This window comes from Perna viridis, chromosome 9 (assembly GCF_037379345.1).
Source record: "Perna viridis isolate PV_CMFRI_1.1 ecotype Kerala chromosome 9, ASM3737934v1, whole genome shotgun sequence".
In the NCBI taxonomy this organism is placed as follows: domain Eukaryota; kingdom Metazoa; phylum Mollusca; class Bivalvia; order Mytilida; family Mytilidae; genus Perna; species Perna viridis.
In genome coordinates this window covers 22421665-22439545 of record NC_142453.1, presented here as the reverse complement: position 1 = coordinate 22439545, position 17881 = coordinate 22421665, and the positions used below count along the sequence as shown (strand labels likewise).

The following is a 17881-nucleotide window of genomic DNA, read 5'->3' as shown; positions in this document are numbered from 1 at the left end:
CTTTACGGTGCAAGTTTTGACTTTCCCATAATGAAACCTAAAAAAGCAGTACTATCATTGTCAATTGCTTTCAGATAGGCAACTGTAGATATTGCTTGTTCACTCGCGTCACAAAAGATGTGGATTTCAGGATTGTGTACAGACGATATTGAAATAGGAACGATCATGCGTGGGATTTTAAAGCTATCTAACGATTTAAGTGATGCAAGCCACAAGTTCCATTTTTCCTCATGATCAGGACTTAGAGGTTCATCCCAATCAGTGCCAGGGGGAATAACTTGACGGAGGAGAATCTTTCCACTAATAGTAACAGGTGCAATGAAACCTAATAGATCAAACAAACTATTGTTTGTTGATAGCATGCTTCGACGGGTAGCTGGTCTGTCAGTGATATGGTGTTGAAACACAAAACTGTCAGATTGAAGGTTCCAAGATAGTCCTAAACTTTGATGAATAGGTAACATGTCATGACACAGATCTAGATTTTTAAGCTCTTTACCAAGATCATCATTTGGGAAGGCTTTCATAACTTCTACACTGTTAGATACGATTTTATGAAATCGGATCTGTCCATTTTGCTTCAATCCGTCCTGCGTTCTTTTCACAAGATCAATTGCATATTTGGCATTTGTAACAGAGGTTAGACCGTCATCAACATAAAAATCATTCGAAACAAAGTTTTTGACGTCATTCTCAGAATTGGAAGCGGCAAGTCGTAAACCATAAGTTGCTATAGCAGGTGAAGGTGTATTGCCAAATACATGAGACGTCATTCGGTACTCAATGAGTGGTTGATTGAAATCATTGTTCTGGTACCAAAAGAATCTCAAATAGTCTCTATGATTCTCTATTACACGGAAACGGTAAAACATTTGTTCAATATCGCCAGTTATGGCTACTTCATTCAAACGAAAACGCGAAAGAATACCAATCAAGCTATTGGTAAGATCAGGTCCTGTCATTAAAAGACTGTTTAGTGATACACCCTCATAAACAGCTGATGAATCAAATACACCTCGGATTTCATTCGGTTTCTTTGGGTGGTACACCCCAAATGAAGGAAAATACCAACATTCTCCAGCAAAGGTAGTTGGTGCTGTTTCTGCTGCACCGCTCTTTAATACTTTATCCATAAAGGTCATGAACTGATCACGCTTCAAAGGATTTTTATGCAAGTTTCTATCAAGTATCAGTGCTCTTTTGTGGGTTGTTGGAGATTGTTAGGTACAGGTGGTTTAGGTTGTTTGAACGGTAGTGGTGCTGTCCAGTAACCTGTTTGATCCTTAACAAAACTACTTTTCATCAGAGAAACAAATTGCTTATCTTCTACAGAAAGATCAATTTTGTTGTCATGTGGAGTTTTTGCAAATATTTCATCCTGAATATCAAGTTTAGGTTGACTGATTTCAAAGTTGTACTCACATAGTGGAAATGTTGTATGCCTACCATTGCTGAGAACATTTGTCTTACGAACATTAATAGAAGATGGTGCATGTACCTTACCAAGACAGACTTCTCCAATGACAACCCAACCAGGTGGGAGTTTCTGTGCAAAAGGTTGACCTTTACCTCCAAGGATTTGATCTTGAACATGGTGGATCTCAGGAATGTCACGCCCTATAAGAAGTTCAACTTTGACATTAGTATCTAGTTCAGGTAAGTATTGAGCTATTCTACTGAGATGTGAGTGCGCTGAGGCAACGTCAGCTGTTGCTATTTCAGGTAAGTCATTAGGAATACATTCACATTCAATTACGTCAGGTAGATCAAAAGAGCATTTGTTGCTTACTGATTTGACAACTAACCCGTTGACAAGCCTACCAGTTAAGGTGGATTTACCGGAACATGAAGACATATTAAATGTTTCTGATGTACCTACAACACCAAGTTTATCTAATAGATTAGGCGACGCAAGAGATTTATTGCTCTGGTCATCTATGGCAGCGTATACTCTAACAGAGTTTTCGGGTGCGGTAACGCAATAAACATCTACGAGAACCGTTTTTCCACATGAACGTCCACCAAGAAGATTTCCGCATAATGTAGTACATTTTGTAGAAACAATGTCTTTGACTGACTCCCCGCCATGATTTTTTGAAGTTTCATTGTGTGAATTCAATGACTTATCTATATGCAGTGCAGTGGGGTGACGTGTATTTCCACAAATCTGACATTTAACAGAAACCGTACAGTTTACAGCTACATGTTCACTCGATTGGCAGCATTTGAAGCAAATGTTCTTTTCACGAAAAAATTTCTTACGGTCTTGAAAGGTAAGCTTTCTAAAGCTGCGACAATCATTTAAAGAATGACCCGCTTTATGTAACGGACAGCGTACTAAACTACTTGAGGTAACGTCTAATCTTCTAGAAACAACAGAAGTACGAGGTTTGGTAGTGCCTACTTGATTAGTGCTGGTGTATGCAAAAGCTGGATCATTTCGAATATTACAGGTATCTCTAATGAAGCTGACAAAAACACTGAACGGAGGGAATATAACAGAATGTGATTTTTTGTAAGCTGAAGCAACAGTTGTCCATTTCTCTTGCAAAAAGTGTGACAGTTTAGAAATAATAGGAATAACACCAGATGAGGAGTTGTAATAACTGAGCAAAGTAGCGTATTGCGGATTTAACATCGCTGATTCTATCTCCGTAAGAATGTCTAACAAATCATAGAGTTTTACATGTTCTTTAACAGTGATTGACGGAAGCGAGTTAAGCTTTCGTTTTAGGGCACTTTCTATCATTTGGGGTCTTCCGTATCGTTCAAACAAACGTTCATAAATTCGCTGAAGTCCTTTAACAGGATCATGAGCATTGGCAACACGGATACTTGATGCGAATTTCGAAGATTCAGACCCTAACCACTTTACAAGAAGATCTATTTCTTCAAATGGAGAAACGCCTAATTCTCGGGTAATACTTTGAAATGAAGCTCGACAAGATTCATATGACTCAGGTTTATCGTCAAATTTCACAAATCTCGACAGCAGAAAGTCTTTTCTGAAAATAAGTTTTGAAATATCGGACATGGCATTATTTGTAGTCTGACTTTGTGGTATTTTACTGTTTTGTACGCTATTCAAGAATGGCAACTGTTTCTGTTGAGAATCCATTTCTACAGTGTTTGTTTTTGGTAACTTGAGATTTTGCACATATTCATACGTGTCTTTTTGTTTTGTATCACCAAGATTGGAGAATACATCTTTTTGTTCCTCATCACCTTGTTCTAGAATGCGTGCTTCTGTTTCGGCTGCTGCTACTTTACTTTCCTGTTTTATTACAATGATATCCGCCTCTAAGGCTGCTTTTTGCTTCAAGAGTTCGCTTTCTTTTTTAATGTATTCTAAGCGTACCTTTTCGGATTCAGCCCTTGCTCTTTTACGACTTGCTGTAATACCCGAGGATGATCCACTAATTTCTGATATTCTCTCTACCATATCTAACTTCTTATTCTTGATTTCTAAAATTACTTTTCGAAAAGTTTCATAACATCTTTGAAAATTGTCATTATGATCAACCAAATACTGCTGAGATTCACTAGTGTTTGTTCTTTGAAGGAAACCTTTATATTCCTCTGATCTTCTACAAAAGTTTTTGTACAATTTTTCAAGATCTTTTTGAAATTGTCTTATATTGTCTATTGCATCTAATGATGGCACTTTCAGAATCAAATTTTCGATTTCGTTCCATAAACTGTCACATTTACCTTCAAAGTCTTCTCTCTGTTCTTCGAACATGGCTTTACCTTTGGCAGTTTTTCTGCGTAGTCTCTTCTCTGACATAAATCCGGTATCTTTTTACTATTCCGCCTCGTAGCCAGACAGGTACAGACAGATAGATAACCATCTATGGGCCTCAATCAAAAAACATTTGAAGTTCACTTTTATTTGATGAATGCACATAGTGTGTGGTAAAAAGCTGAAAATATACAAAAAAGGATTTTCCTAAATAATTGTCCAATCAAAATTATCATACATTCAAAATATCAAAAATATTTATCAGAATCAAAATACAGATAACAAATAATACATCACACAATATTTTAAAGAAAAGTGTTATGAAATAAACTTGAATTATCTCCCTTTATGATGCAGGGGTAAGATCAATTTTTCAAACAGGAAAGTCTCCCCCTCAAAGTATCTCAAAATATCTCAAAACTGGTGAAGGGAATGTGGGATGCATAAATAATTATGATATATCATATTTTACGTCACAATATCATTAATACTGCAAGTGGAATGAAAACAACTCAAAATACCTATCATAAACTATAAAGGCATGGCTTATCTAGGCAAAATGTAAGAAAACAACATGTGTGCCAATTGTGTAAAAAATATCATTAATTTCTCTTTTCCCATCAAAAATATGTATGCAACTATAAAATATAAGCATTAAAGATAATAATAAGACTTACATTGTGGTCTGTCATGAAAAGATTGACTCAAAAAATCTCGATGGAAAACGCATTGGTTCAATGCTCTGACTTATGTGGTTCACATGTAATCTCAAACCCGGAAACAGGAAATGACTCAAAAATGAAAGTAAAAGTACAATATCCAAAATAGAAATCAAGCGTACCCTAGGGTCATGAAATAGGACATAGGAATAGGTTAATTATTAGAACATCTAAATATATCAAATGTTAGATATAACCAATGAAAATATAACTAAACAATACCTATTGGGACAAGGGAAAAATATCAAAATTGTAATTGAGAACATTACAGAGATACTTCCCTTTGCTTCAAAATAAAAAAAAAATATGTCGAAGCCACAAATTTAAAAACGATTAAGGACGATCCTTTCGAGTCATGATTTGATAACGGACAGAAGCATTATTTCTAATGTGAGGTGAACAATGAGATGTAACAAGCAATAGCTTTCCCAAAAAGCTAGCTGTCTCTTATCTTTAACTGTACTTTAAGATACTTAGTATATTGACTTTTACGAGATTTCCGTTGGTTACATGCTTGCTATGTAATTGAAGATGAAAATGGTATTATAGTTGTCAAAAACCAAAATTAAATTGATCCAGTGAAGAAATGAATGAATTAATGAAGCAGTAACAAAAGACAGCTTTTTTGTCTTTTATTATGGTAGATACTTGGATAACTGTAAAAGTCGCAACTATAAATGCTCAATGAGAATTGGTAATCTCCTGAACGAAATTCCTCCTAGTGAAAGTAGTAATTAAAGTGAATATTCAACTCTACAGGTTACTTACTAAACAAATATGTTGGATTAATTGTGTTAATGTGAAGATACAAACGTTTATATCAGCAGATATGATGATTGGAAATCTAAATTATTATTTTTGTTCTAGAATTATATCTAGTTTAATGTGTCCATCATTATTCGATTGTAAAACGACGTTTGGTTGGGATTATGTAGGAGAATTTTGAAAATCCACGAGATATGCTTGTGATAAATGTGGAACATAACTGTCAAATTCTAATTATATATTTGCGTTGGAATAATATTTTTTCATGCTTGTCATTTATATGGTGTCGTTTAATTCGGTAAAGTTTCGTTTAAACCCAGAAGTATAGGACTTTGACCAAAGAGAAATATTGACCAAAACGTTAAAGTCTAATTATTTTACTCTCATGATATTTGAAAATAAGTTGATTTTCATGGGCATCTTCATATGGAGACTTTCCTTTTTGTAAAGTTTCGTTAAATGTGTGAAGCAGTAAAGGATGGTTTATGAGAAGTGTGAAAAGCGCGCGAAATGAAGCTTTATCGTGTATTTTCGGTAGATTCCGCATATTTCCGTAACACGTTTAATTCTATATTTTTTCTTCGAAAGTATTTCTAACACACGCAAGATAGTATCTTATCTAAGTTATTCTAAATAATATTCATCTCTTAAGAACATTATTTTTATTTTCTGTCTTCTTATCTTTTCTTTTGCCCGGGTTTACCTAGTTTAAGAGCCGCAATCCCGTGCCGAGTGCGGATGCTCATCCTCATTTCAGCCAAACGAGCGACTTGTCCAATCACCAACGGTTACCTTTTTTTTCTTGACTGTTACCCATGTAAAGCGACTGCTGGTTCCCCGTGTTTAGCTTTCAATTATTTATCCCGTCTTGCATGACGGGAATCATGTTTGTATCTTGGCAATGTGACTCAATTCTTTGCTTAAATATAGAAATGAAAAGAATGAATTGTAAGAATGAAGATGCTTAAAATTCCAGAAAATTTAATGATTTGATTGCATTTCTTTATTATCAAATGCTGCAGGCGCGGATTCATGGACGGGCGTGCCGGACGTACGCCGCCCTAGAATTGAAAAAAAAACACATTTTTTCACAAATTGTACTCGCTATTTTTTTTTTATTCTGTTTACGCACATACCCCCCCCCCCCAACCTGAGATCCTGTATCCGCCCCTTTGCTGTGTAGTGTCTCCTCGGAACGTTATACATGTACCTACGAATCTAATTTACCAAGGTTACGTTGTTAATTTTGTTTTTGTTTTTTTTTTATTAACCAACTATCTGTATACGATATAGATTTTGATTAACCAAACACACCATTTTACAACTCGCCTTTCTAGAACATAATATTGCTAGAATAGGATTTCATAATATTTTTGTTTTGTACGGGCGCTATAATCTGAAACAACCATCCAATATGTAAGACAAATGAATAAGATTTTGTTTATATACACAGACGAATTTTTGATAGTTGGTGCAGCTAAATCAGTAAACGCATTCAAGTCAATGTTTTAAAAAGGACGAGAAGTGGAACCCAAACAAATTTATTTGACATTCCCTGGTCCTTGTTATATCGCACAACTATATGTTTTTTTTTCTAGTTAATAAGTTGTTGTATTAATTAAAATATGCGTGGAGACCATGACGATGAGGAGTATATAGAAGACATCGGCCTATATACAGGAATGCCGTACCACTTAAACGACTAATCCATACATGTGATACAGTTCGAAACTAGACATACCGCGAAAATCAGAAATTTTAGTCAGGAGTTCAGACCTGAGAATGGGAAGCTTTTAACCCGACTTTTTTCAGTTATAGTCCTGTATTCTGATTGAAAATGTTACTTCTCGTTTGTGTCTGTTCCATTTAAAGTCATTCGTATTTATGGGTTTTGTGCTTCTGTTTGGCGGTGTATGATCTTGCCTTTTACACGATAACGGCCTTCACATGATCGCGGTATCTTAATATATACTGACTTAATGACTTATATGTGTAATAATGTTTTAGAAAGTTGGTTCGAGGACCAGACTAGCCCATTTAGAGCTAAAAGTACAGTTAAAACGATTTTATAGTACGACTCCATCGATTTAAGTCACAGTGTAACACTATGAAAGAAAAAAATGAGGCATTCCCTGTTGTAACGATAAATGTACTTGGAAGAACCTAATTGTTGTTGTTTTGTTTTGTTTTTTGTTTCGTTTTTTTTTTTTCGGATACATGTAGGCCACTCAATTATTGACCAGTATGCTGTTTCTGAAATGAACATTACAAATTTTAGAATTTCATCATACATGTATAATCCTCTCTCACAATATGGCAGCGTTTCACAATCTGCCATATCGTATTGACGCAACAAATTTTGGTAGGCAAAATTTGACGAGGTTCATATCAACACATACCAACTTTCGAAAACTGTTTGGTTTTGATATTTTGTCTTTTTCTTAATTCAGAATCATCATGCTTCTTTTTGACAGGGAAAAACTAAAAGAACATTGAACTAATCACAATTATCTCTTTGTTAACAAAACCGGAAATTTGTTCAAAGTATTCAATTTTGACAAACCCTGTACGTGTGCCCTGGAGTAACCAGATGTGACTTCGAGGGTCTATTTCCTTGAAACATGTATCATTATGTTTAGACTTATTTATCATATTAAAAAAAAACATATTTATCAATTAATTTGCGCATTTTTACATCAAGTCAAAACAATAAAAGAAGATGTGACATATAGCAAATTAAACGCAGGTTTCCGAAACACGAATAAAAGTCTAAAATTGATCTGAAATCTTTCAATAATAATTGAATTATTGTAAAGGCTTAAATAAAGGAAGTAATGCTTATGTGAATCAAATTATGGATGCAGTTATCAGTGCTCATAATGTGCTCTAAGAGTTGGGTAAAATTATAAATAAGAGGTCTTCATAATATTACAAAGAGAAAAATGTTTCATTTAAGCTGTTAACTAAAAACTTTTACTTTGTATCAAAAAAAGTATTTTAACAGTAGCAAACTTTTCAATGTTATACGCGTCCGACATCTCATCTTAACTATACGTTTGTTGTGTTGTTTTTTTTTTTATATATGTTAATCAGTTGTGTCCACGTTGAGACATCACATTGTTTAAAGTTTGGTTCCAGATCGACAGGTTAATTCGATAGATATAAGTTGACTTCTTTTAATGTCAATCTTAATCTAGAGAGAATATACATGTAGTTTTGTATGATCTTTGAACAGAAAAAGAAAGAATGCATAGCTCTTGATGATTCTTCCGCGTAAATTTTCCAAGTAATATAATCATGTTTGATAATTATAATATGACATTATAAACAAATAATATCAAGCTTTACAGTTTGGAAATCTATCTAAAAGGGAAATCAGGGGAACCAGGATTCGAATGGTAGTCAAAAATAGTTTGATTCTGTTTACATTTCAATCTTATATTGTAATTTAAGAATTATCATATTATTTGGACTAGTTACTATATTATTTATGTTCTTAAAAAAAATTGATGACAAAAACTTACCCATTAATTTAAAGAGTTTCGTTTCTAAAGCTTTTTGCGGTCAAATAACATTACTTCCTGATGTATCACACTCCTACCCAGTAATGTTTGGAAGCTCATGCTATTCCGTGTTCGTTCATTCTCAACGGTGCTTACGAAATTGTGCTTTTTTAATAAAATAAGTAGCATTGCTAAACATTATCTAAGGAACTGAAATCGATGAAAGAGCAAGCTGAAAGTAAATGATGTACGAAAGACCGGTAGTGTCATTACTTCTTTCACATTTCCCAATTGATGCGAGACATTTCTCACTTCCAACTTGATATTTCGTAGTTCCATGTGGGAAATGTGAAGTTGAAACGGCGAAATGTCAATTTGGAAGGGAGAAAAGTCTCGCATCAATTAGGAAATATGAAAGAAGTAATGACACTACCGGTCTTTCGTACAGACGAAAATGTGATAGAAGTCGTGCAAAGGTATCACTACCGTTCTTTCGTAATGATAACATTCTGAACATTTTTAACATTGACAGTTTGCGTTGGACAATGGGGAAGTAGAACAGGCTGGAACAATATTGATCCTAGCTGGACAGCACTAAAGTTCTTCCGCAGTGCATGTGCGCATAATTGATGAACTCACATACTTATGAATACTTTACTTTTAACAATGCGTAACAAAATTATATATGCTAGAATAATGTAGCCGTTTAAGGCAACACAAAAAATCGACACAAGTATGACCAGTATTAGCCTATGATTTCATACAGGCAACAGAAACGATTTATTTGACAAAAAAAATGTTTGTTACAAAAACAATGTACCTCTTGATTCAATCATGTTTGTGGTATATTATTAAAGAGATCGATTACTTAGTATTTTTATATTACACCCGTTTTCAGCGCATTTTTTGTCATAAATTGTCTTCGGGACTAGTTCCTCGATATCGCATATATTTAAACATAAAACAGAAAAAAAGGATTTGATGTGCAAATGCTGTGTAATAATATATGCATCTTTTTTAAATTAAATTTGTGAAATCAATATTTTATCAGCTAAAGCATGACCTCTTCATAAACAATGGTCAAGGACAACCTAACCTTATCTTTAATATTATGAATATTTAGCCGCTATAATATCGCGTTTACTATCTTTCCCTTGTCGTTATATGTCATGTTTACTTTTTGTCATGCATCTTTTTTTGTACTGTTTGTGTCTCTAGCTTAAAGAGAACTACATTGATAACTTAATGTCTTTACAAACACCAAATGTGATAAATCTTATGTCATGTTTTGTTATATCTAAGTAACACTGCCTGATTACAGGAATGTTCAATATCTTGTCAAATAAATACCCGATTGCATGCACATAAATGTAATAGCCATCATTTAAAAAAAATCACTGATTGGAATATTTGTCAGTTATTTATACATGTACATGTTTAGGCTTGTTATATTTGAAAAATGTCGGGGATAATATTCCTGCAGGTGTTTCAATTATTTGTTTTAATAAGGTAGTTTTAGTATTGTAATACATATCGTATTTATATTTTTGTATAACATTGCATTTTCTACTGTAAATTGGCAATGTATAATACTTTTTAAATCTATAGCACAAATAATAGTGTGTAATATTTATAGGAAACGAACCCATTGTACGTGAATGTAGTTAAATCTTCGAGATGTTTTTGTACTGTGTTATGTATTTCGTCACCCTTTGATGCAATAAGTCCAAAAATGGAGTTAACTTTTTATTAGGTTATGTTCAAATACAATATAAATGTTACTTGCACTAATGTTAAAAATTGCTCTCTCTCTCTTTCTCTGATCTTATTCTCATTCCCAAAACTAGTAACACCTTACACAATATTACGCCGTCCTATATCCAAATCTTAACTAATTTGTAAAAGCTAAAAAAATACTGATCTTTAATATAATAGTTCATAAACAAAAACTACTGGAGATCAGTGCCATACATCTGTTGATAATTGCTTTATACTGTAGGAAAGTCTATATTGTTTGTGATATTAAATAGACTTAATATTATACTGATATCAGTACTTTATAAAAATTCCAAAACTAATAAATCACACTATTCTATTTCGGCATCTTGCAAAAGCTAACCACGATTTCTAGTAAAAAAATAATAGTTTGCAGAACCTCGAGATTGAGGACTTCAAGGCTAAACCACCTGACTGTTCTTGCAAAAACTCTACATTCAAATGTGGTCCTTTCGGTCAAGACATTCCTAGAGATTTTAACATCATCAAAAGCAAATTTCTCCGTAAGGTCCTTTCTAAAGGTCCCTAGCAAGTATCGTGAACCACGTTCCATAAATTACTAAATAACTAAAGTTCTTATGGATGCCGTGGAGGGACAACACAAGAAAGAGATTAAACGAAAACAAAAAGACATTGATTCTCTGTAAGAATGGATACAAACGGTGAGGTCTTTAATTTTGAAATGCATGAAGGTTTTAGTAGGTCAATGAGTGGCAATGCTACATCAGTTTTCAAAGACCCCGATGTAGCAAAAACATGGCATATACATGACAAATGTGTTGTCGTACCAGTAGACAAAGCCCAAAACAACATTGTTTTTGTCTGAAAAAAGTATTATATTCAATACTTCTAATTCTATAACCACAGCTGTCAAAACGGATCTCCAGTCCTTCCACGACACTTCTTACCCCCGTAGTAATATTTATTCAATGTGGATCCTGCAAATCTTCAATTTAAGATTATTATCAGAACACAAGAGCATTTGAACCTATGAGCTTTCAATTCTTTACACTTCTATTCTTCATACTCAGTTTAAATCCCGACTCAAAAACATACATTGTTGTTACTCAAATGAAAAGAGGGTACACCTAGATACAAATAGGTAGATCTTGGAAGAGATTTTTCATACTTTGCAAAACATCATTCCATGCAAATTATCTTCCAAATACACCGAAGAAGATGTTTTGAAAATGCTGCAATTTTTTATCGATAACATATTTGTCCAGTGTGGTGGACGTATTTTTCAACGAATGATCATGATTCCAATGGGAACAAATTGTGCTTCCTTACTAGCTGACCTATTCATTCACTCTCATGAGGCTGACTTTCTGTCTGCTTTGATCCAAAAGAAGGAACATCGTTTAGCTAGATCCTTTAATCTCAGTTTCCGCTATATACATGGCGTATCATCGTTAAACAATACTAGTTTCGGTGATTGATATATCACATATACCTAAACAAACTTAAGATAAAGGTTACTACAGACACTCTGAGGTCAGCCTCATATCTTGACCTACACTTAGAGATCGATGGTAAGGAAACTATATGTCAAGCGCGGTGACTTTTCATTCGGAATCGTCAAATTTCCTTTCATCATTGACAAAGTCCGTTCAACACCTGCAGATTGAGATTTCATACCAGAACTTATACGTTATGGCAGAGTTTGTCATAACTACACAGGCTTTTTGTATCGCGCTATTGATTTGTTACACTTTGGCTTCTTGAACAGATTTATGTTGCTACACAATCAAGATGGTTGTCATTATGAACTCGTGGATCATTATTGTGTATCCATCGGCACCATAAAAACTGATTTCTTCAACATTTCATAGTTTTACTTTCCTTTTTCATCTACCTCGGAATTGACTTTTTTATTAGCAACTTGGTGGGTGTTTCTAGGAACCAGAGGACGCTTACCCTGTCGGTGCACCTGGTCCATGCTCCCAGTTTTTAGTCGAGTCCGAGTTCCTCATGTACTTTTATTACTTTGTATGTATTTTTTTTTTATCATTTTGTATTCTTGTGTTTGACTGTTTTCTGTGTCTGGTGTTTGTCCCTAGATTACATCCATTTGATTTCCGCTAGAATATTGGTTCCCTTGATAACTCTTTATATATTGGGACAAATACATTAAGATAAAATGATTTTGGCTTTTTTTAGACTGACTTAAGTGTCATGCTATCATTATTTTTCTATTCGAAGACATGAAGTAGGAAGTCGATTGACGTCCTTGAGATAATACCTAAGTTGTGTGCGCCCAGATTATGCAGTGTTTACATGCACATTCAATTGGTTTGCACAATAAATCGATTTGAACAATCATTTTTGTACCAAAATAATAACATTTTATCTATTGCTTAACGAAAATATGAGGCAATTAATAATGTACACTGCACTGCTCTGAGACACACAATCACCTTTAATCTCTGTAGGTCAATATCAAATGTACTAAATGCATATTTCCAATCTCATTGACGAAATCTTATTCCCCACAAACTTATCATTGTACATTTGGTATTGTTACATACTCATTTACTTTTATGATTATTCAATATAAAACAATCTAAAAATATACTCATAGTCGATAAATACTGTACAGTGGTTTTAATTTCAGTGGTTTTGAGAAAAAATACTGTATTTCATTGACTCGTTAATTCGTGGATTGGCAGCTCGATCATACAAATACAAGTTTATCTTTTGTAGGGTGTCTACCTTCTCAGTTGTCGGGTGTCTACCTTCTTTTATCGGGTGTCTACCTTCTCAGTTGTCGGGTGTCTACCTTCTCAGTTGATTGATACTTATTTGGTATCAAGGTGCGCTGAATATAGTATTTTCGTACTTTGACTAAAAACGAAAAAAAAAATCCTTTTTCTTCTTGACTGTCAACGTATTTTACATTCAGACGATCATTTTTTCAACTGTATATTTTAATATGTAAAATACTTTTGAATGTATTTTTATGAAAACGCGCGTACAAATAAAATTGTGCAGACAAATATTGCACATTGTGTAACTGAGGTAAACGCTTAAATACAAATATAATTCGATATATAACTGTTACAAATTAAGTGACTCAATTTTATTAATACTTTATAATTTAACGCCATCCACTTATACCGGTAAAATGAAATGTACCGATATATCAGATATTGATGAACGAAAACATATTAACACGATTAATATTTATAAGATAAAAGTAAAAGAAACAAACCTAGTTTGAACACGTATTATCTTAAAAAAAAGATAGCCGACGCAGTAAAATTTGCTTTTTTATAAATAATTTTCATCAGAAAATAACGCATGGCACGCAATTTCAATTTCCTTTTTCGAATCCCACTAAGTTATCAGTATTTGGCCAATCTGGCAATCTGGAAACAGAATTTTGATCAGGTGACTTGCGTTTCCATGGAAGAGCGTCTTTAAGGTCAAAGGGTAAAAAGCGAAACTATACCGACTGCGTCGAAAAAAAAAATAAATCGAAGTATCCGGATCCCGAAGGAATGTTTTAAAGGAAGTGTTTTTCTCATTTGTGAACATAGTTTGCTAAGAAAAAATAGTAAAAGTTACCAAGGAAATGGGGTTGCAATCCCAGGATTTCCGGCCTGATATACCACTGGAATCAAATCCTAGAAGTATTTTCCGAATATGACAGGATACACTTACTGATTATACATGTACATGGGACAGCTTGTTGACAATATTTTAGCTGTAGCCTTAGAGTATGAGCTGTATAAGCCACAAAATGTTGAATTTCACTTCTTTTCAAGAAAATATAACGAATAAAAATAAACGTTTTCACCCTATCGGTCGAGGTACTCGGTGTTGGGTTAATGAGGCTATTTGTTTGCGGGAGGGGGTTGCATAGTAGGTTTAGTGTAGTTTACAGTCAATGTTATTCATATTCGGGGTTGTTGTAATACATATTGCAGTGAAAGATATCGCAACAGTAGTAGTCATAAGAAAAGGAACCCAATGAAAGATACTATTATAGTAATATTGCATAACTTGGGGTCCATTCAATGATATATTGCCAAATAAGCCTACCTAAACCCCTAATACCACAGTACAAATTGAAATAAAAGGACGCTAAGTATGTTTACTTTTACACTTTTATAAATTGTAATCACATGAGTGGGACTTTAGATGAAAAGAGTAGCATTCCCGAAAAATAAGCTGTGTATATTTTTTGTGCTACTTGCAGTTTCGAAAAGACCATATTGCTTGTTACCTACATTAACGTTGGTTGTTCTTGTTCTTAAAATATTTTGCCATCAAAGACGTCCTTTTGGCATCAGAAAGATGTCATTTTTGTTTCCTTTATGAACTGATTACATTTTTTATGTTTAAATCTGTATTTATTCGTTCGTTCCGCTGTTAATTTTGCACACTTTTGCAGTGTACCAGTGTACACCCGTTTTGACTAAAATCATTTTTACTTGTAAGCCATTTGTTAGGATGTTATTTTTTTTCTGTTCCTCCATAACTTAAAAATAACTTAAAAGCAGTAAAACATAGTTGTAAAAAATGGTTCGACAGTTGAAATTGTAATATTGTTAATAGTACGTGGGTTGAGATGACCACCCGTGCACCCCCACCCCCCCCCCCCCCAACTCATCAACCAAAATATGATTTTCAGGTACCCTTATACCTCCCAATTCAGAATATTTTTGTCGCTAAAAAATTCACTGAAGCATTTTTGTATTTTTCGGCTACTTTTTATACCTCCTTGAGGCAAAAAATCAATTTTTTGAGTATTTTGATTCTACGAAACTATTCTTTCTTCAAAACGAAGTAAACTTACATATGTATGTATCATCATGTAGCCCATTGTATCAGTGTTACAATGGTACCAATAAACTTTCAGTAACACAGGCTTTTGGGGTAAAATGAATAAAATGTACCCCTACCCCGCCGAAAAATTGCTTAAATTGACATATTTTTCAATGTCAAAACACCAAGAGTATTTCTACGTAAGTAAAATTTGGTTTATTTGGTATTTTCTGTTTAGTAGTATCACAATTCATACTTTTGGGGTTCTTTTCATAACTTTTGCCGATTTTCGTAGTCAGAGAATTTATTAAGAAATGCAAAAAAATGGGATTTTCGAATTTTCCGTAAAAGTCAGAGAAATTCTACTCTACAAGTTATTACTCGGCAGAAACGTCCCAAATTTGGTATCAGTCGATAGATAATTCTATTTTTTCTACATAAATAAACCACACCAAACTAATTTTTAAGAAAGATTTTACAAAAAAAAATGGTAAAAATATTACCCCTACCCCTAGAAAACTGGTCACAGTATCAAACAGAATTCTCATTCACATCATAACAAGAGTGTAGAACTCATATTTTAAGTATTCATTAGTAAGATAAAGGTATATAAAACATATCTGATCAATCCAGACGCTTCGTTTTTCCTTTTAGGGTGACAATTACTATAAAATCGGAAAAACGGGAAATTTCGGAATTTCAGAATTTTCTTCTATATCTCTCGATATTGTCTTTTTTTAGAATTCCGTAGTTTAAACAAGCTTTTTTGTGATACAGCAAATTTATATTATGTGTAAGCAATAAATATTTGAACTTTTTCAAATCATATAAGGTGGGAAAATGCCACCCCATGAAAAAAAAATGCCTCAATATGAATTTAAATGTTACTTTTTGGCAAATAAAGATGTACAATAGACATGTTGGATTATTTTGTTTAAATTAGCATTCTGTCTAACATTTGTTTTTCATTTGAGGCGTCATTTTTTCAGTTTCAATGTGACTATTATGAGTTTTTCATAAAAAGGGGAATTTTCGGAATTTAATTTTTTCTTCAATTTCACGTACAATTTTCATTTTTTTTTCAAATGCTGTACTTCAAATAAGCTTTTGTATATTGAAACACAATTATATAGTGTCTTAGCTTTCTAATGAGCCTAAGTAATGAATATTTGAACTTTTTCAATACCAATTAGGTGAAAAATTGTCACCCCTACCCATGAGAAGAATACCTCAACTTAGACCAAAATGTTAATTTTAAGCATATAATCGATGCAAAAAAGACTTATGTTCTCATTCAGGCGAGTATATTTCAGTTTGAAGCTAACAATAATGAGTTTTTCATAAAATGGGGAATGTTCGGAATTTCATATGTTCTTCGATCTCACATATAATGGGTATTGTATTTCAACTAACCTACTTCGAACAAGCTTTCGTGCATTCTGATGTGAATGAGAATTCTGTTGAATACTGTGACCAGTTTCCTAGGGGTAAGGGTAATATTTTCACAATTTTATATGTGGTTTATTTATGTAGAAAATGATCGAATGATACCAAATTTGGGACGTTTCAGTTGCGCAATAACTTGTAGAGTAGAATTTATCTGACTTTTACGGAACATTCGAAAATCCCATTTTTTGTATTGTTCAATAAACCCTGACTACGAAGATTGGTTAAATTCATCAAAAGACCCCGATATTATAAATTGTGATAATACTAAACAGAAATAACAACCAAATAAGCCATTTTTACTGTAGTATAAATACTCTTGGGGTTTTGACATTGAACAGTATGCCAATTTAAGCGATTTTTCGGCGGGATTGGGGTACATTATTTCAATTTTACACCAAAACCCTAGGCGTTACCGCAACTTTATTGGTACCATTGTAGAGCTGATACATTTAGCTACAAGATAGTACCAAAATATGTTAGGTTTGTTCACACATGCTATCCCATGAAGACTTAGACGGTCAAACAATTGAGTCACAAAAATCTTGGTTTTTTTACCCAGTGGAGTACAAATATATGCTTATACTGAAAAAGTATCCGACAATATTCTTTTACCACAAATTGATTCGGTAATGGGAGATATAAAGTTATCTGAAAATCCCCATGAAGTTGATGAGTGGGGGGTGCTCGGTGGACCCTCTCAGCCCATGGACTATAATTATTTACCGAATGCTCACAATACTGCTGGATTTGCTTTAAATGCTTATAGAATTAACATATAGACGATCCAAACGATGTTGGTGTTGGAAATAAAAAATGACGTCCCGTTGAGAACAAAACATTAGAACTTAAAGGCGACAATGGGATCACCTTTTACAATTAAAACATTTTAAGAAGAAATGCGCATTGTCATTTTTTATTAGTTAATATGTATTCCAATGCAAATTCGAATGTACATTAGAAAAAAAACCGGTTTATTAATTCGAGTTCATCAATGCACATTAGATAAATTGAACCAATGTGACAACACATTTTACTAAGATATATAGAAATGTAAGGAGAGGATTAGCATTAAATGCTAACACAAGAAAGGATATTCAAATATCATCAAATTGTCACAGATAATGTATTTCTTTATATGCTGATTTTTTATGCTTCAT

At 33.5% G+C, this 17881-nt stretch overlaps 1 protein-coding gene across 1 annotated transcript; it reads right to left on the bottom strand.

Moving 5' to 3' along the window:
• Positions 1 to 2: 2 nt before the first annotated feature.
• On the bottom strand, positions 3 to 1133 carry LOC148607351 (uncharacterized). Its single transcript, XM_088543522.1, has one exon. The coding sequence runs from the start codon at positions 1131 to 1133 to the stop codon at positions 3 to 5; it is 1131 nt and encodes a 376-aa protein (XP_088399648.1).
• Between the last annotated feature and the right edge of the window lie 16748 nt (positions 1134 to 17881).